The sequence below is a fragment of the Microcaecilia unicolor genome, chromosome 1, assembly GCF_901765095.1.
Source record: "Microcaecilia unicolor chromosome 1, aMicUni1.1, whole genome shotgun sequence".
In the NCBI taxonomy this organism is placed as follows: domain Eukaryota; kingdom Metazoa; phylum Chordata; class Amphibia; order Gymnophiona; family Siphonopidae; genus Microcaecilia; species Microcaecilia unicolor.
Window position 1 is genome coordinate 160,930,436 of NC_044031.1, and position 21,414 is coordinate 160,951,849.

At 41.8% G+C, this 21,414-nt stretch overlaps 1 protein-coding gene across 2 annotated transcripts in view; it reads right to left on the reverse strand.

Moving 5' to 3' along the window:
- The window catches only part of CDCA7L (cell division cycle associated 7 like), an 85,499-nt gene that overhangs the window by 40,686 nt on the left and 23,399 nt on the right, over window positions 1–21,414 (reverse strand). Inside the window, exons 2-3 of one of the 2 annotated variants that reach the window (XM_030201746.1) lie at window positions 8,008–8,148; window positions 2,393–2,503 (exon numbers count right to left, since the gene is read on the reverse strand). In XM_030201746.1, coding sequence (XP_030057606.1) covers window positions 2,393–2,503; window positions 8,008–8,148 — 252 coding nt within the window. Of the gene's footprint in view, window positions 1–2,392; window positions 2,507–8,007; window positions 8,149–21,414 lie in introns of both variants that reach the window. The other variant, XM_030201738.1, reaches the window with a different exon arrangement.

Consider the following 21,414-nt stretch of genomic DNA (forward strand, 5'->3'; position numbering starts at 1 on the left):
AGGAGTAGAAATACAATCAGGGATAGCCTTGTTTCACGACTGGAAACACAACAGGGGTGTAAGCAGATGTCCATTTTTTGGAGGGGAAGGGAGCATGCATTTCCTCTCATTTCTTCTCCCCCAGCGGCGTTAAATCTTACCTTTCCTGGCAGGGATGCCCAAGCCCTGCTAGCCAAATTGATCCGTGACCGAGCCCCCTCCTGTACTTCCTAAGCAGCAAAGTTGTCGATAGCCTGCTTCAGCCACTGGCACTCCCGCACATGTTCAGTTTATGCTGCTAAACTGAGCATGTGTGCAAGTGTGGGCATTAGCAGCTGAAGGAAACTGACAACTTCTTTGCTGCTCAGGCAGCATGGGCAGGGCTCGGGCATCCCCGCCAGCCACTCTTACAGGTGCTACAATTTTGGAGGTGTCCTGAGTCCAAAGTGAGAAGGCCCAGGCCCCAGAGCTCCTCCTCCCCCAATGGCTATGGCTCTTGTCACAATCTACAGGAATTCTCTCTGACCTTTGTACTCCAGCACTGAAGAATGAGTCTACCTGTGAAAGAACTTCATATTTAACCATTTGAAAATGTTTGGCTAAGTTCCTTTTTCTGCTTTTTTGCCTCCTCAAAAAGGCATTGACAAATTTCCTTTTGAGTTAAGAAATCAGCCCAAAGCTTAGGGGCCAACAGCTGATGTCCACCTCTTGCTGTCACAACTGAAGAGGAGGAGGGAGGGGGGCAGAATACAGAAATCTCATCTAAGGTCTACTGCAATTCATTTAAGGCCTAATTTACTGAGGCTGTTTATCCATTCCATGGTCAAGGCATTTCTTTTCAAAAGTCTACTCTATAGCTAATCAACATTTTTCCTTTATAGGAATGCTGTTGACACCATACAATCCAAAGCCTTCTTCCAATGACAGGATTCAGACACACAGCCATAGTATATTTACAGGTACCATTTAAAAATGTGATGTCCTCAATGGGATCTAAAATTCCAACGGGACCAGTGCTCCCAACGTCTCTGATATTTTACCCATCTTCTCAGCTCAGCAGTAGTGGACTCATAACCTAACCTAGCCGTGGGCATTCCCTTTGCACCATGCCACACTGTCACAGAGGGTGGGAAGCTCATCTTGACCATCAACATTCTCTGCTTTGTCCACTGCGCGTTCAATCTCAGGGTAAGCAGATTCAACACTTCTGCCTCTGCTCCCTGCCAAGAGCTAAGAAGCCAGAAATGATCGATGCCCCCCAGCTGTTCTGCTCTATTGCCACAAGATAGCTGAAACCGGCTCTCACTACCAAACCTGCACTGTTCTGATAGGGGAGCCGGAACCTATTTACCCAGCCAATTCTATTCTGCTTCCTCAGGGTTTGGAAGAAAAGGGTGATATAGAATGCAGTTTTCAGGCTTAAGCCCTGGGTATCGGACACAAAAAGGGGTTGAAATGGCGCAAGTTTGGCATTTCTGCTCAGGCATCTCCATTAAGGCTACGGCTGAAGCCTTGAAGATGGGAATCATGTCAAACTTGTTCTGACTCTCCCTCTTTTTTGTGTCTGTTCTCTGCACTGTTCTACCTGCTTCAGTATCACCCTCCTAGTCTCTGCAGCAGGGGCGTAGCAAGACCTTGCGGTGGGAGGGGCCCAGAGCCCGAGACAGGGGGGCACATTTTGGTCTGCTGTTCCCCCCCCCCCCCCGCCACCAACCCCCACCAGCTGAACCATTGTCTAGCGCGCCGTTGCGTTGCCTGCCCTGTCTTCCCCTTATGTCCTGCACGCTCCTTTTAGTGAAATTGAGTGTGCACAGTTTCACTAAAAGGAGTGTACCGGATGTGAAGGGAAGACAGAGCAGGGCAGGCAACGCTGGAGACCAGCGCTGGACAACGCTTCAGCTGGCAGGGATTGGGGACCCCTGCCAGCAAAACCAGGGGCCCACAGGAAATTTGGCACCATGTGGCTACACCTCTGCTCTGCAGAACAGGAGGGATGGAGGGAGCAAGAGGAGCTGGATTGGGAGCAAAATGGCTGTTGATTTCTTTGCTCCAGTTCACCCCTCTTCCCTCCCTCCCTCCCTCCCTCGCTGCAGGTTGCTGGGAACGAAAGGCCTGGAGCAGAACCCCCCTGCAGTTTCGGAGTTTGAGAAGTCACATCACCTATGTATTTGTTTCTGGCCTGTCAGCACAGTTAACAAGTTCCGGTTAGATACTGTATAGCACTTTTGAATGCTCACCAAGAAGTACTCTTATAAACAGGTAATATCCCTGGTCCTGTTCTTTATAAAACAAAGAATTACAGAAAGTCCTTACTACAAAGCAGCAGAAGAACAATGTGATAGAAACCTTGCATTAATCAGATCAAGACAAAGCTTCAGCTTTAAAAACCCAGCTAGTTCACACTACCATTTACCTCTGTTTCACTTGGCATAAATCCTTCAAAATCCTCACTGTCAGATTCTGTCTCTTCTGTAAATATCTTCCGCAGCTCTTCAGTGATGTACCTGGACTGTAATCGACAAGTCTGCTGATCAAGCACACAAAGAAAAAAAATCACATTAAATGAACAATCAAGATAAATTCAGAACAACAAAATGAAAAGAAACTGGGCATGTTACTAGTGGCTATGGTAACACACAAGTAGAACTCTGTGTCAATGACAATACAACAGATGCATCTTCCCCTCCTCAAGCATATAAAACTTGCATGATATATGATGAGTTATACGCTCTTATAGCTTAATAAAGAGAAGGGCTGTTATTCTAAGGCACTTATCCAGTCAGCAGCTGCTGTTAACTGGTAAGTACTGGTGAGAGGGATATTCAGCGGCACTAGTCAGCACTTATGAATATATTTCTTCTGATCACCTCAGAACTATCCAGACAGGTGGACCCTAGGTGGAGCCGGAGGTTATCTGGTTAGCAATCATATTAAGACTATTAAACTGATAGCTAACCAGATAAAGTCAGGACAGCAAAAAAGGTGTCACATAGCAGCCCGAATAGGGCCACTAACTGGATAACACTTCTGGGTCAGCGCCAATATTCTCTCTAAGCTGCACACTAGAGAATGACATGGGGACAAAGTTTGTCTCCGTCCCCACCCCATCCCCGCAGGTTCTGTCTCCGTTCCCGCAGGTTCTGTCCCCATCCCCGCCCCCAAGGGCTTTGTCCTCCTCTGCAGAAGCCTCAAACAATTATGATTTTATATTTAAATCTTTTTATTAAAGTATAAAAAGGAACAATATGCTGTGCAACTGTTGTGTATAAGTTACAAATAGAAAACAATAATTACAGCGAGCAGCTATAATAACCTTCCTCACTACCACCCTCTACCCTTTCAACCCCAACAATAGCTAATTTCTACTACCCCAAGGAATCCTAATCCACCTTGTTAAAATGTTCAGGGATACAAAATACAACCCATTCTATATGCACTAGAGGGGAGAAATATGCCCTATGAAGCACTGTTATGATTTTTTAATCTGTGGATGAATAAGTTATCAACAATCTCAGGATTCAGTCTAACTCTCCTGTTTTCCACAGTCCCTCCTGCAATAGAAGATGTCTTCTTAGAAGATGTGCTGGTGGCAGGATGTACAGGATCCCCCCCGCAAATTTTGCTAGTTGTGGCCAGAATGTTTGCTTGCTTTTCAAAAAACCCCAAAATATCGTTGTCTGCATCACTCAAACATAAACAACAGTCCAGGTCATTAACAGACTTCAAAGTAGAAAATGACATGGGGACAAAGTTTGTCCCCATGAGATCTGTCCCCGTCCCATTCTCTAGATGAGACCACCCTTCAGCACGCTGGCATGGAGCCCTACAACCAACATCCAAAGGCAACGGAAGGGTTCAGTTCAATATTTGCCTTCCCCTGTGAGTTCTGACTGGAGATGAAGGACCTTAAAGATCCTAATCCAGGGGAGGAAATGAATTTAACTGCTGGACCTGAAAAGTCCCACAAGGAGGAGATGTTTTAAGACCACTCCGTTAAGATTCTTCACACTGCAGTCTGACACAAATTAATGTGCTTACAGCCATTTTTAGAAAAGAAAAGTTTCTTCTTTCAAACAAAATCCACATTTTTCCAGCACTACTCAAAAAAAGGAGGAGGAAATGTCTGTCTTTGCATTCCAAGGCCGTCTAACTAAATGCTGATTTCTTCATCAAATTTCCTGTAAAATGTATTATTAAGTTTTCAAGTTAACAAAGGTGCCCTTTTACTAAAGTGCGGTAAATTTTGCACTTACCATAAGATTTAACACAAAAATTACTATGTGGTTAAGTGCAAAGGCTGTGCAGTATATGCAGGGGGTGTGGCCACCATCTGCCCAGCATTTACCGCACAGGGCAGGTTACCTAAGAGGCACCATGTTGCAAATGGTGCCTGATAGCATGGGAGCTCCCACATTATCAGGCACCACTTGTAATGCTGTGTGGGCCCAGACTAAAAATAACTAACTCAGAAGGCACCAGGCCGCAGCAGCACATACCACCCTCCCAACCCAGTCCCCCTTATGTCAGCATCCTCTTCCCACCCCAACCCCCAATACAAGTAACAATCCTTCCCCTGTCAACAACCCTGATCCCCTTAATGCTGGCAGCAGCTCTCCACCAATCATCGCAATGGTACCAGTAGATACCCCAAGTGCAAATGCTGCCTGTCTCCATAAAGTGCTTGCCCTGCCACTAAACCCCGCCTCCCAGTGGTAGTACCACAAGACTACCACTAGGAATCTGGTGCCATTTTGGAGGAGGCACTGACCCGGGCGGTTGAAGACAGGGACTGCTGCCCCCAGCAAGTACATGCTCGGATTGCCAGACCCCCAAGTACTATGTTCAGTACTTCTGAGATATCACTAATAAAAAGAACATAGACTGTAATGTCATCTGCATAAATAAAAGGGTTGAAACCCATTTTAGTTAGCTTCTTTCCTAAAGGAGCTAGCATGACATGGAACAAGATTGGAGATATAGGAGAGCCCTGAGGCACTCCACATTCTGAAATCCATGGAGTCAATATGATTTCATTCATTTGACTAGGTATGATCTATTTTTTTAAGAAACCCCTAAACCATTTATACATTGCACCACTAATTCCAATATTGTCCAACAACTTCAGTAATACTGTGTGATCCACAACATCAAAAGCACTGGACATGTCAAATTGCAATAAGAGGACTGTCTGTTCTTTGCAAATTAAATTCCTAAATCTAGTTGTCAGTGTGGCTAGTAGTGTTTCTGTGCTATACTGTGGCCTGAAGCCAGACTGGGATTTGTGCAAGATTGAGTGGTGGGTTAAATAATCCATTAATTGTCAGGCTACCAGTCTCTCCATAGTTTTAGTGGCCCTTTTACTAAGCCACGTAGGCGCCAACGCACGCCCAACGCGCATCAATTTGGAGTTACCCTCAGCTACCATATGGCCGAGGCAGTAATTTAGTTTTTTGGCGTTAAATAATTATTTTCCTGCAAGCAGCGGAAACCAGGCAATAATCATCATTCTATGTGTGTATACTGCACAGTTACCGCATGAAACCTTACCACTAAGGTGGGTGGCGGTAAGGTCTCAGACCCCAAATGGACGTGCGCCAATTGTTATTTTGCCGCACGTCCATTTTCAGTAAAAATTTTAAAAAGGCCATTTTTTACAGACACGCTGAAAAATGGATCTGCGCACGCCCAAAACACACGCCTACACTAGGGCAGCCCATTCTTCAGCACACCTTAGTAAAAGGACCCCTTAGTTATTAAAGGGATTGATGCGACTGGATGTAATTGAAATCTAACTTCTCTTGGCCATGAGATTCTTAGGAATAGGCATTAAGTATAATATTTCTTTTCTTTGTAGAGATATGGCCACTGGAGAACATGAAAATCAGGTGTCGAGTGAGACAATCAATGAATCAATCTGGTTATTCCTTCATAATATAGTTTCTACATTCATCTAACAGACAATTTGCACGAGCATATTTTAACAAAGATGACTTAACTATTGTGGGTGAAGGTAACCTGAAAGAGGATGAACTTCTGTTAACTTTAATTGGTTCCTCTAAGTTCTCAGTTAGCTTAAAAAATCAGCTATGGTCAATTGTGAATTAATAAGGTCTTTCCTGATTTTTAAAATCTTATGTTCAAAGTATTGAGTGAGCTCATTCGCTGAAGGTGAAGTATTAAAGAGCCTTGCACCTCGCACGTATTCAATGTAACTATTTTCAGTGCAGCATTTTGAGAATAACATTGTGTTCAACAGATATAAAGAGATATTAAGATATTTTTTCTTTTTTCTTATCACAGACCTCAGTGGCACAAAACGTGCGGCGGTGGTTCATTTGTTAAGAGACAGACACACTCTCAACTCTCTTAACTCGCCATTGCCTCTTCATACGTCCAAATAATATATTTCTATTTTATTCAAACCCTAGAAACTTATTGCTTTAAAATTGCACACTTCTGTACTTAGAATTTTTTGTTATTTAGAACTTAGCTTTAAGGCTAGCTGCAAACAGATATTGAGATATCTGTTGAACACAATGTTATTCTGAAATTCTGCACTGAAAACAGTTGCGTTGAATACGTGTGAGGCGCAAGGCTCTTTTGTTCTGTTAGATGGTTTAAAATTGCCTCCGCCTGGTGAAGTATAACCTAGTTTACATAGTTGGCCCTTCTGTATTTGAAGGTGAAGTATTAGACAACAAAGTTATGTTTTGGGTATTAAATAGGTTATTCATCAGCCCAGTCTTATAACATTAATGCTTTCTTTACCTTAAATTATAGTATTCTGCTTTAACCCTTATTAATTTGCACTTGTAATCTCTTAAAACTGTTTTCCATAGCGCTTTGTTCGATTCCGATTTATTTTTTTCACCAATTTCTTTCAAGGTTCCTACATAATTTTTTCATTGTGCTAAGCTCCTGATTATACCAGGGTTGGACTTTTTTCTTTGGTTTATTTTTAATTTTTAAAGGGGCTATAATATCCAGATTTTGCTTGCTTACACTGTCCCAATTCCTCATAAAATTTGCAGGATTAGGTGTTAATGAATTTTGAGTACTTAACATTGTAGACCAGAATAATTGAGGGTCTAACTTTCCTCTAGTCAGAAAAATGTTCCCAAGTCCTAAATTTTCCATTTTCTTTCCATTGCAATATAAAAGTGAACTTATCATATCATATTTTCTATAATAAGATCATTATTTGATATAAACCTGTAAACTGACAGATCTAAAAGATGTCCTTTTATATGTGGCATGGAAGATTGAGGTATGATAAAGTCCCATAAATTTAAGAAGTTCAGTAGTTCTGATGTTTTACGATCCAAAGCATTTTCTAGATTTAAGTTACTGTTGCCTAAGAAAAGCACATTAAAGAAATTTGTGTTCTTCCATGTTGAAAGTGTACAGTATGTTGTGTAGATTATAAACTCTGTCAAGCAGGGATTGTCTTTTTACACATCTGTGTATGGTGCTCCGTATGTCTAGAAGTGCTATAGAAATAAGTAGAAGTAGTACTAGATCAGGGAATCAAATTCTACTTTAATACATTTTGAATTGTCTGTTTTAAACAGAAAATGTAAAAAAAAAAAAAATAATTTTTAAACCCACCATACAAGCAAGAGGAAGGCACCTTGTGTACATGGTGGGGGTAAAGCTGAATTTTCTTCTGACAGGAGATAAAGCACTACTACTACTACTACTAGTCATTTCTAAAGTGCTACTAGACATACGCAGCGCTGTACACTTGAACATGAAGAGACAGTCCCTGCTCAACAGGGCTTACAATCTAAAGCAAACTAAGCTTAGGCAAAAGCTGCAAGAGCTTGTGCAAACTTTTTCAAAACTCATCTTGTATCAGCTGGAATTTCAAATTCTAGTGATTATGTTTTTACGTGCAAATTCTGTACAATGTCTTATGCAGTTCTGGATATAAATCTTAATCTACACGAAATCACTCGCTGTGGTCCAATCCTCAACACAGTTGTCAAGAAATTCTAAACAGAGAGATACAAAATGAAATATCCTTACCTTTTCCCCTGAGTCCATGGAATCAAAACTATCACAGCTGCCTTCCAATGACTCAGTCTCGATGGGAACAGGGTCATGAAATCCAAAAAACTCTTCATCATCACTGGGGGCATTAAAAATGTCAGCCACTTCCTGAGGGATCTGTCTCAGAAGAACAAATGCAGAGAAAGTCAAAATGCAACTGAACCCAAATAAACATTTTTGCAGGTGGTTTCCTTGGAAAAGGGCAAGGGAACTAATAAGGAGTTAAATGTTGGCCTGGTGAAGGATAAAATTCAATGTAATACAAGACTGGAACATCTGAAACATGTTTACAAGCAACTCAATCTATTTTCCTAAGATTTTCAGTCATACACAATTGGTCCTTTTTAAAAAGTATCTCCAAGAAAATTTGAAAAATACCAATGACAACAATGCCTCCTACTGCTTAGGCATATTATTTGTCCGAAGGAAAATCTAATGAGGAAATCATTGAGCCTCCTATGGGAGTCAAGTGTCACCAAAAGGTCTGATGGATCTTAATTTAACAGAAATCATCTGTTCTGGTTCCCCATGCTAAAGCTATCTTGTTGATTTCCAAACAAGATAGTAATATGGTTATGTGTCATTATATCCAGAACTCACAGATTTTACTTCTAGGACAGAGGACATGGATCTATCCAGATACTTCCAGGAACACTGTGAACCTTTTTTTTTTTTTTTTGGTATACATCAAGACCTCTTTTCTCCTCAGATATCCCTGTAAATGTCTGGTGACATATATGGATGTGAACAATTTACTTCTTTTCAATTAGAAAGAAACTCACTATTTCCACTCTGTCTGAGCCAGTTTGCTGTTCTTATAAATATTGCCTTTTGCATATGGATTACTTCTATTTTGGGTAACTGTCCCTTAATGACTAGGGTCTAATGTGGTCTTTTCCTATTAGAATAAGGTTGTAATAATGTATTTTGAGTTAATTTCTTTTGATGACCAATGCTTCTGTAACAGATGTAGTTTGGAAATCTTATAAATTAATTTTTTTTAACATTAAATGCATCAATGTGGATACTTAGAATTGTGATTTGTGATTATATATATATATATATATATATATATATATACAGATATAGATATATAGTGCACTCCATTTAAGTGCACGTCGGATAAGCGCATGCTCTGTTTACTGCATGCCGTACTTCAGTCCCGTTTTTGGTGCCATCAATTTTATGGGGACAAACTTCGTTTTAGCGCTCCACTGATAAGTGCAAGATTCGCTTATATGCATGGTTTAAGACCGCTCCTCTGCAGGGAAGACTCCGCATAAGCGCACACACAGAATATGGAAGCCGATTGGCGCGTGACAACCAACGAGATTTCAAATTTACCACCCCTTTAACTGCCACAGGCAGAATAAGTGAAAGAATGTTGTTAGAGTGTACACTGGAGTTGTTGTTGTTGTCGTCGTCGCGCAACTTTAAGACTTTAACACTGGCTGAACAAATAGAAGTTCTTAAAAAATTACAAAACACTAGAATGCGGGCACAAAAGCGTCAGATTTTGTTGCTTTGAGATAATTGTGCTGCACACAGTGTTGATGTCAGGTTGTCTAACATCAAGGTGGTCTTTCTGCCACCAAACACTAGTTCTCTGATCCAACCTACGGATCAGGGCATAATAGCCAATTTCAAACAACATTATCGGGCTCTTCTGCTACGTCGTCTGATGAGCATTATGGATGACCAGACTGGCAAGGATAAACGTGCTGTTGAACTGGCTCGTAATCTATCACTGTTGGATTCCCTACATATGCAGAAAGAAGCCTGGAATCATGTTACACAGGCAACCATTGTGAACTGCTACAAGCGGGCAAGCTTTGTTAGGGATGTGGAGAGGGACGGAACAGATGCAGCTGTTGCAAACGCGTCAGATGAACAGGCTATTGACATCCCAGCCGGTGTTACTGAAGAGGAGTTTCATCACTACGTAGCTGTTGGTTACGATCTACAAACTGCTGACGACAGAACTGATGTCCAGATATGTGCCTAAACGCAGGCAATGGCTGATGATGAAACAGATGATGAAATGAGCAGCTAGGCACATGCTGACGAAATTCAACAACCTCCTCTCACTTTTTCAAGAGCGCTGGAGAGTCTCAACACCTTGCGGGCCTATCTGGAGGCCACTGGATGTCAGTGCTATGACAGTTTTTACTGTCTGGCAGACGTAGTCTATGGAACTCACAGACACAAGAGTGTACAGAGAACTATGACTGATTACTTCAAGTAAGCGTAACGTCAGTTAACGGAGACTGTATACTGTACGTACAATAAACAGTACTGTACATATGTTTATCAGATGTCAAGCTTCTTTGGGTCACAACGGTTAAGTGCACACTCCAGTTAACTGCATGTATTTCTTTGATCCCAGACCCTTTAACTTAAGTGGATTGCACTGTGTGTATGTATATATATATATATATATATATATATATATATATATATATATATATATATATATATCACACACATTAAATTTATATAAATTGAAGTCTAATACCCTGTTTTTTTTGATCAGAGGTGGTGATGTGTCAAAAGGTGAAGAACTTCTACTCATCATTTTTTCACTTAACCGATGAAATATAAGGGGGGGGGGGGTGGAGTCCAGAGGGGCTCTTGTTTCTGTCTCCAAGAAGCTATCACAAGCCAGGCACAACCCGCTCTGGGAACAGCAACAGGTAGGGAGTTTGAGTGGGATGGTACACCTGTCAAACCGTTAATGCAGGTGTCCTGAAGCGAGTTCTCCCCAAATAGACACAGCTGCAAGGCTGAAGTTGCATGGCATTTTCACATCTTCAGAACATCAGTGGAAGTTATCTCATTCCTGAAAAGCAAAAGGCCTGGGGAGAGAGGGGACATCAACTCAAAGCCTTCTGTTAACTGTCACTCTGGGGGCAGCTGCTATAAAAAAAAATAAATAAATAAAAGAGAAATTTCTTTCACCGTTTGCATGTGTTCAGAAGGGTTAAACCTGGTGCACCACAGTGTAACATTTTAATGACTTAATGGATGAACCTGTGCAAGAAGCTGTTAGACTTGTTACAATGAATAAAAATTGCTTTCAAAAGCAACTGCATTAGCTCTTTATTTTTTGTCATTGTACCGCTGGGCCACATAACCACTGAGTGCTTGAGGCCGAATGCCTTCCCTCTGTTGAGTCTACTGCTTCTGATTCTCTACCGAGGAGCTAGCTTTATGGGGGTGTAATTACCGATTAGGAACAAAGGGACAAAAAAAACCCCACATTCCTGTGTACTGATGGGCAGCGATTAAAGTAGCATGCAGCAGGATTTCAAATGACTTTGTATTTTTCTTATCCTTCAAAAGAGTTTTGGGACTCCCCTGCACGATTTTCGAGAGTCTCATTAAATTGTTCACAAGTCCCCTCTGGTTAAATTGCTCACATTTTAATAAGAACAGAGAGGGGGGGGATTCAGATTAAGTGAAGGGGATGTGGAAACTTAGAATGTAAAAGCCACTTTCTGAAGGGCACTCTGACTGATGGAAAAGTCTCAAAACTGTGGTGTGCTGTTTGAAGCTGTGCGTTGCACTTCATTCAAGTAATTCTGAATTTATGCATTCAAGCATGATCTCAAAGTACTCTATTATTAAACATAATGAAAAAAAACACACACAAAAAACCCTTCTGTTATGTTTATTACTAATGAATTATATCTGGACAAACTGCAGCTAAAAACAAGGAGGTCATTAGCTGAACAATCAGTGGCAGTGCAGAAACTGGAACTCGCATCTTCCAGCGTCTTTGATCCAAGAGCTAAAGACTAAACTGCAAATCTAGATGCAATTCAGGAGGAGATGATTAACTCTTCCAAGTCTCTCTTCTAAAAAGAAGTAATATACTTTTTTTTTTTTTTGCACAGTATAAGATAAACAGGTTTTCTGATTCCTACACATTTCTGGAGGGGGAAAGACCGAGCTTAAAAACTGCATACTAGTCCCAATCAAACACAATCTAAGACCATCCCATTTCCCTCCCTCTCCCTACCCCACCCCAGTGGCCCATTTACAAGAAAGTACTTTCCTTGCCTTCTGCCACGGTGATGTTCCATTAGCTAAGAGTGAAAACGGGATCAGTTATCCATTTTAACAGTACGGTTAACAGCTTGTGGAGAGAAGCGTAGAAAGAAGTGGAAATTACACTGGGAATGGGATCAGATTAAATGTGGCTAACAATGCCCAAATTTTGTATTTCCAGTTTTTTAATTTTATAAAAAGAAATGTTAACCAAAAATGTATATTCTGCAATACCCAAGAGACTGAGAACATCAGAAGACAGCTGAAGCAAAATGAAAAAAAGAGAGAAGATTGGTTTATCTAATAGCATTAAAACAAAGCATCTACAAAAATATGAGAAACTTTTCTTCTCACTCAGTAACTAGGTTGCTAAGAGCTCCACCTTTACCACGCCAAGTATTGACGATAAGATGTACTCCACACCACCTACCTCTGAAACTAAATATGCTGTAACTTCCATAGAACATGGACAATGGAACCAAAGATATTTGACTGTTTCGGTCCTGTTTCTCCTGTCCTGAGGTAAATAAAATCTGAATTGCTTCTCTTTTTTTTTTTTTTCTAGCTCTTCTTAAAAAAAAAAAAAAAAAAACCAGAATATCTTAGAAGGAAGGGCCAATTAAGAGAGATTGTCAGCAGAAGTTTATTGAAAATCTCTTCACCCAAAGTGTCCTCTGCTAGCTTCTGTCACTGCCATATGCTCTCGTTACTAACATCATCAGTTTGTGGAATGAGTACATGTGAATTGGCAGTTTACGCTTTCAAAAACTATAAAGATAGGCATGCCATGAAGTTACTGTCCAGTCAATATTCAGCCAATGGCAGTCAAGGTTCCTGTTAATGCTGACCACTAGTGGCCAACTTAAGTCCCTGTTACTCATTGCTGAGCCATACCCAGGCACTGGCATTGAATATTTGGGTCACTAACTGCACCTGAAAATTGGGGGGGGGGGGGGTACAGCCGATATTCAGTGCCATACCCTTATAGCTAATCAGGCAACCTCACAGCTAATAAGGCATGTTAAGAGTGCCTTTTGTGCAGATCTACATGCCTGGCTAGTTATGTGACCACCTATATTGAATATTACCAGTGCCTGCATACCTCCAGTCTCTGCCCCAGACCAATCTGGACCTAACTAGAGAGAGTGCCACAGCATTCACATTGGATTTTCAGTGGCACTCTACAGTTAAATGTCACTTAAAATCTGGGGATGGCCTGCTTACCTGCCCGGTTAAATTATTTTGAATATTGGCCCCTATAAGTAGTACATTTAAAACAAAACATAGAAAATATTTTTCCACTCAAAACATAATTAAGCTCTGGGAATCAGTGCCAGAGGACGTGGTAATAGCAGTTAATGTAAAGGCTTGGAGAAGTTCCTGGAGGAAAAGTCCATAAACTGTTTCTAATGCAGACATTTGTGAAATCCACTTTTTTCCCTGGGAATAACTAGCATAGAATCTTGCTATATTTTAAGATTCTGCCCGGCACTTATCGATCAGCTCCTGTTGGAAACAAGGACACTGAGATACCTTTGGTCTGACCCAGCATGAGAATTCTTATGTTTTGGGTCACATATAGATGCCCTCAGAGTTGAAAGTGACCTAGAGTTGAAAGTGACTTTTTGAACAGATCCATCTGTAAGGTCTGATGCCCAGTTTCTTGCTTGGATTCGTAAAATATTAATCTCTGCTAAACAGGCAGAGCAGTCACTCACTTGAACAAGGATCTTGATATGCATCTGCCAAAATCGCCATTATGCAGAAGCACCTGTTACCAGTTTCCTTCCTATCGCACATATCTAAACAGCTTAATACAGGTAACGTTCCAAGAATTTGAATGGTATTGCTTAACTGAACATGATAATTGTTCAAAGAATTTTCACTATTATATGTTGTCAAACAATATAACACGAGGTGCAGAGGACTCAATCAAAAAAACAGGATACATCATATCAAACCTGTATTTAAAAAAAAACCCACTCAAATAGTTCCTTTACATGACAAAGTTTATGGAAGGAAAAAGCCTCAGAACTTTAGAGTGCACACTCTACTATGCCTCATTCATTCGTTCTTCAGCAAGTCACTTAACCCTCCACTGACTCAGGTACAAAACAGACTAAGTCCTTCAGGGTCAGGAAAATACCAACTATACTTGAATGTAACTCACCTTGAATTACAACTGATAAACATGTGAGCTAAATCCAAAATCTCTTCCCTTATCCACAGACCAAGAATATTCAGCGTCGGTATTTGAATAACTTAGGAGAGCAAACAAAGCTGTCCTAAAGTTATCCAGATAGTTATTTGATAATGGCACAGAATACAGTCATTTGTCTTGATATTAGCTAGTGTGGGGATATTGGGGAATATGTTTAAATCCTGCAGATAGTGTTTAAAAGAACCAACTAACACTGTGGTGTTTAAATACTAACCAGATCATTTTTAGAATAGCAAGCAAAGATGCACTATGCACTTGCAGACCACATCACATAACTATTAAGATACCTCAGGGGAAACCTGTCTCTTCTTCGTTATCACTGCCCCCAATGCTTTGTTGCACTCTTTCGACCAGGTCTTCATTGCTGGGTCAATTGCAGTCTCTGCAAAATTTCCTCAACATTTATTTATTGCATTTGTATCCCACCTTTTCCTACCTATTTGTAGGCTCAAAGTGGCTTACAGAGTGTGGTTATGACATAATCAATTCGTATTAACAGGTACATTTCTTACAGTTTGAATGTTGTTAAGAGAAGATAAGCATAGTCGTTTCCTGATGACGAGTACAATTATTGATGTTTAAAGATTGGGTAATGGAGGATAGACAGGTCAGTTAGAGGTGAGCTGTGGTAATTGTGTGAGCTGTTGAAGTGGTTGTAGGCTATGTATTTTCCTTGTATGCCTTTTGGAAGAGATGAGTTTTCAGAGATTTGCGGAAGTTAATTACTTCATCAATAGATTTCAGGTCTGTAGGAAGATCATGCCACAGCTGCGTGCTCAAGTAGGAAAAGGTGGTGGCGTGTGTCAGTTTGTATTTCAGTCCTTTGCAACTGGGGAAGTGCAGGTTGAGATATTTGCGGGAGGATCTTACCGCGTTTCTGGGAGGCAGGTCCACAAGGTTTAGCATGTAGATTGGGGCGTCTGCGTGTATAATTTTGTGTACTATCGTGCAAATCTTGAACTCGACACGTTCTTTGAGTGGGAGCCAATGGAGTTTCTTTCTTAAGGGTTTAGCACTTTCATATTTATTTTTTCCAAATATGAGTCTGGCTGCTGTATTCTGAGCTGTTTGTAGTTTTTTGATAGTTTGTTCTTTGCAGCCGGCGTATAATGCATTACAGTAGTCCAGGTGACTTATTACCATTGACTGTACCAGGGTGCGGAAGATATGTCTCGGGAAGAAAGGTTTTACTCTTTTGAGTTTCCACATTGAGTGGAACATTCTCTTCGTTGTATTCTTCACGAGTGTCGAGTGTGAGGTTTCGGTCGACAGTCACTCCAAGAATTTTTAGGCTTTGCGCGACGGGGAGAGAACAGTATGGTGTGGTTATTTTGGAGTAGGTGTTTTTGTTATGTTGTGAGGTTAGTAGAAGGCATTGTGTTTTCTCTGCATTGAGTTTCAGTTTGAACGCATTAGCCCAGGAGTACATGGTTTGGAGGCTTTGATTGATTTCGTTGGTGATTTCGTTTAGATCCTGCTTGAATGGGATGGAGATTGTGACATCGTCTGTACATATATATATAGGGACTGAAGTTTTGATTGGCTAGGAGTTAGGCTAGTGGTATCATCATTAGGTTGAAGAGAGTTGGTGATAGTGGGGAACTCTGCATTCAGATGTCCATGGGGAAGATATGTCCGCGTTGATTGTGACTTGGTTTGATCTTGTGGTCAGGAATCCTTTAAACCATTTGAGAACTGTGCCTCCTACTCCGAAGTATTCTAGTATGTGTAACAGTATTTCATGGTTGACCATGTCGAAGGCGCTGGACATGTCGAATTGTAGGAGGAGTATGTTGCTGCCGGTGGCAATTGCTTGTTTGAAGGCGTTCATTGCTGACACTAGTACCGTTTCTGTACTGTGATTTGTCCAGAATCCTGATTGTGATTCGTGCAGAATTGAATGTTCGGTTAGGTACTCAGAGAGTTGTTTCGTCACTATGCCTTCCATGAGTTTAGTTATGAGTGGGATAGATGCTACTGGGCGATAGTTAGTTAGGTCCGTTATGCTTTTCTTCGCATCTTTTGGTAGTGGGGTGAGTAGGATGTTTCCTTTCTCCATGGGAAAGAGGCCGTTTTGAAGCCTGAAGTTTATGTGCTTCATAAGGTCTTTTTTGAATTGTTTGGGGCCTGATTTTATTAGGCTATTGGGGCATACGTCCAATTTGCATTGTGACTTAGCGTATTTTCCGATCCATTTTGCCAAACTTGGTCCATGATCGATCTGCTGGGCATTCCCCTGGTTTTGGGTCTAGGCATTCAAGGATGCTTGTGTACTCAGTTTTATTAGTAGGTATCATGAGTTGTAGCTTTGTGATTTTTTCGTTGAAGTACTTTGCAAGATTGGTTGCAGATGGGGTGTCTGTGCTGTTAGAGGTGACCGGTGTGGTGTTTAGGAGTTTGTTTACAAGTGTGAAGAGTTTGTGTGTGTCCTTGTAATTTGGTCCTATTGTGGTTTTGTAGTATGTTCTTTTAGTTTGTCTGATAGTGTATTTGTATTTCCTTTGTAGTTGTTTCCAGTCATTGAGTGTATGTTCATCTTTTTTCTTGACACATGCTCATTCTAATCTTCTGACTTGTGTTTTTAGTTCTTTCAGTTCTTCATTGTACCATGGTATGGAATTTATCCTGTGTGAGGTCCTGGTTTGCACTGGTGCTATGCTATCTAGTACTGTTTTGCATCTGTTGTCCCATTCTTGGAGAAATTGGGGGGGAGTCTGTGGGAGTTGTCCATTCGTCTGTAAAGAACTGTTGCCAAAATGTTTGTGGGTCAATTTTACCTCTCGTATTGTATGTTTTAATCACTTGTTTTGTTGTATCTTTTTTGTTTTCCAACGTAAGGAGAGGTTTGCTTTGTAGTGATCGGTCCATGTCGTGGCTGTCCATTTTGTATTTGGAAGTGTGATGTTGGATTCTGATGGGAATTTGTAGGTGATAATATCTAAGGTGTGTCCTTTTTTGTGAGTGGGTTGCATGTTTGGTCAGTGGAGTTCCCATAGTTGGAGGAATTCCTTGCATTCCATTACATTGTTAGAGTTGGTATCTTCCAGATGGAGATTGATGTCTCCTGCTATAAGAAGGTTCTGGGTGGAAATGCAAGTGTTCGAAATGAAGTCCATAAAGTGTGTTTGTGAATCGTGCCATTTGCCCGGGGGTCTGTAAAATAGGATTAGGTTTACGTGATCACGTAGTTTGGGATGATTAATTCTAATTGAGGCTATTTCAAGGTGGGGTAGCATGGATTCTGCTGTTGTTGTAATTATGAATTGAGATTTATAGATTATTGCTATGCCTCCCCCTCTTTTTCCTTCTCTTGTCCAATGGGTTATTTTGTAGCCTGGAGGACAGAGCTCTAGGATTATTGGATCTTTAGTCGTGGATCCACGTTTCAGTAAATAAGTAGGAAATTGAGGTGTTCATCCGTTATCCAGTCAGTTATGGTTTTATTTACTACTGATCTTGCATTGATGTAGCCTATTTGTATTAGTTGGTGGTGTTCGTGTGGGTTCGGGTTGATGGGAATTTCTATCAGTTGTCTATCTTTTTGGTATTTGATTTTGTTGAATTCTTTTTGTCCTTTCTGTTGGTGGTCTTCATGGATGGCAGGTTTCTCCTGGTTTTTTTCATTTTTTTTGGATAGGCATATTATGCGTGGGTTGTGTGGGTGGTGTGTGAGGTGCGGGTCTGTTATTGTCTATGTTCGTGATTATGAGTGTGTGTTGGATTAGGGTGAAGTAGTAGATAATTAGGAATAGTTCATTGGATTTCATGTCAGCAATGCAAGGCAAAGTAAAACAGGCAAAGCAGATAGAGCGCTTAAGGCAGGCAAAACAATACCAAGGTTATACTGGGAGTGAGTCTGCCCAGCTCACCTCAGATCGAGAGAAGAAGAAAAAAAAAACCCAAGCAAGGAGTTTATGCCTTCCAGAGCATTTAAATCGAGGCATTAAGATCGCGGGCATCCTAGCTCAAGCAAAGGAAAGTAGAGCAGAGCAAGCAGTTCCCTCCTTCCACGGTTCGATACTGCTTTCCAGGCTTCTGCAGCACACGTGGGCGACTCCTCTCTTTGTTCTACACCCAGCGTCTCTCCCTCGTTCTCGGTTCCTGGACTCCGGACGGCCTTATGCAATGTTCTCCTCTCTCGCCGCTGGACTCATCTTTCATCTCGGATCCCCAGCCCACTAACCTGGTTGGCAGTGTTGGTGTCGTGATGTTGGTGGCCGGCAGAAAGCCCGGGCGAGGCCGCTCGATCTCGCGCTCCTACGCGCAGTAGGCCCAGCAATTCAGCCAACCACTCGCCCGTTGCTGTGCGGTCCCTTCTGCCCGCCTCGTGGTTGAGTGGCTGGGTCCACCACAGATCCCACAGTCAGGCTAGGCAGTTGGCTCGTTCGCCGGGGTGGCCGCTCGAATCTGCGAACTGCAGTTATAGCTCACCTCCACTATCCTCGTGCCTCTAAACGTCTGGATCGCGCTCCGATTAACGGCCCAGGGGGTCTGGATTGGTATGGGGCTCCTGAGGGTCGGAGGGTTGCAGTTGGCCTTTAAAGGGCAGTGGTTTCCAGGGGGAAGGTCAGCGGGCCGTCTCGGTTGTTTTCCTGTCCTCCCTCACGTGGGCCTGTACTCACATGGAGTTTATCCGTGGTGAGGAGCGGCTCGCAATCTCCCGGTGATTTTGTTCAATGTCTCAGCAGTGCGGCGTCAGGTTTTCTGTGCTAAGGGAGATTCGCTATTTGCTTTCGGCAGCTCACCACTTCTCTACCGGGATCCGAGCTGCGTGACCGTGTGGTCAGGTAAGGTCGCCGCTAGCAGTGCCCAGGTGTTGGTTTTGTCCCTGGGGTGGCCGCCCGAAGCCGCTGGAGTGCAGCTACGGCTCGCCCCCGTTGTTTTACCGTCACTGGATGCTCAGGTCGCTCACCGAGCGGCAGTTCAGAGGGCCAGATCAGCCCGGGAGCACTTTGGCTTGGAAGCTTCTTACTTGAGCTCCTGTCCGTCGGCCATCTTAACCTAGGGTTCTTGTGTCATGTCCTCAAAGCCTTCTTCAGAGATTTTTTCACGCAAATCGTGTGATATTTCCCACATTTCTACTCATGTCTTCTTCTACACCTTCAAATCCCTTGAAGTTCATTACGCAGTTTGGCCAAGTTTTTTTCCAACAATTGTTTACAGTAGCCTGCGCGATGCCATCCCAGTCTATACCAACATAGTCGATTACATTGTATATTGTCACTGCCTGTCCAGCATGATGGTTTCCTCGTCAGCATCTAGAGATTCACAGGCCTTGCTGTAAAGCTCCCTCATGTAGTGGCAGTTGAAAAGTCTATTATTCCCTGATCGAGGGGCTGGATGATGTGTTTGGGAATGAACAGAACCTCAATATCAGGGTGTGCATTTTCTAGATCTGCACGACAGTGTACTAGTGCATTATCCAAAATCAGCAAGGTTCTTACAGCGGAGGTCCCACTCAACTTCTGGAACAAAACTGTTGCTGAACTAATCCCAGAATAATTGCGGTTTCATCTCCAATGGACTGGCATGCAGTTCAGGTTCTTTCCTTTAAGAGCATGAGGATTTTGGGCCTGTACACCATAAGAGGCTTGGATTTGAAATCACCCTTGGCACTGGTGTACAACAGTAGGGTGGCACGATCTTTAAATGCCTTAAAACCAGGAACATTGCCTGCCATTTTTGTTGTATATGTCCATTTGCCAGCCTGTTTGGAAAACAAACCCGTCTCATCAACACTGAAGCCTTGCTCTAGTACAATCCTTTTCTTCCATCACACTTAGTAGGGATGTTTTAAATTCTTCTGCAGCTTTGTGGTCAGCTGAACCTGCCTTGCCCCAAAGGCTTACATTTTTAAGCGTATATCACCTTTTAACACATGCAAGCCAGCCAGAACCAGTAGAAAAGGGTTTCACGTTTTCCTGACCCTGGGTGATGGGTTTATAAATCTGTCTGGCTTTCATCCTCACAGCAATGCTGTCCACAACGCTTTTTTTTTCACCCACCATTTGCATTACCCTCAAACTTGACCACTTTTCCATCTTTTCCACTGACTCATCACGAACCACAGATGTTGTTTTAGAACTTTCTGGTGCTGCTTCACTGATACCAGAACACAAAATCATTTTGCTGGATGTATTGGATTGTTGATTCATTAACCTTTAACTTGCAGCCAACAGCAGAAACAGATACGCCAGAAATTAAGTTTATCTAACACACCTATTTTCTCACTAAGACAAATCACGTTTCTTTCTTTTATGATTGGTACATGTAGCTTGTAACTCACCCCCTGGACGCTTGGTGGCCATTTCCAGAAGCAAACTGTACTGTATCATTCAGATGGAAGTAGTTCTTGTCTTAATCTGGTCATCAGATTTATTACATTTTGCAAGTACCTGTAGTCTCTGGAGGCAAAGATTTAAAACCATCTGCATCCCTCTTGGCTGCTCTAGGATGCCTGGTGGCAGTTTCCAATAGCAAACAAGCAAATGCCATAAATGCAAAAGTGAAATGTCCGCGAATACATGCACATATTACCGCAAATAGCTGCTGCCATTTGCACCTCTACAAATAAGCAAAATAGCGATTGTCGAATGCGCAAATAACGAGAACAGACTGTATACCACTCAGAAAAACACAAGCGAGACACCCAAAAAAAAGATACTGCGAATAAACAAGTTATTGAGTATTAATTTCTAGTTTTCACAGGGCAACAAAAGATAACAACGATTACCAATATCACATCTATTAGAAATAACTTCATGCTAGATTTCCAGTCTTTCCTTTTAATAACATACCACTTTACTTCTGCAGTTATATGAAAATCTCCTTCACAATTTTCATTTCCAGAGCAAGGTCCAGTAGTTAGGATAAACGGATGTCTCTGTTTATACTCTCCACAAAATCACATCTACCTAGTTTTACTGGGGCAATAGAACCTTTTCACAACCAGAGACCAAGTAATTAGAAATCCTAATCTGTCCATGCCCCAGTCGGGCTCTGTAGACACGCAAGGTCTTCAAAGACCAGATGCTCTCAGCAACAAATTAAACAGCAAATGATTTTAGAAAAATAGAAAATAACAGTAGATAAAGACCACATGACACATTCGG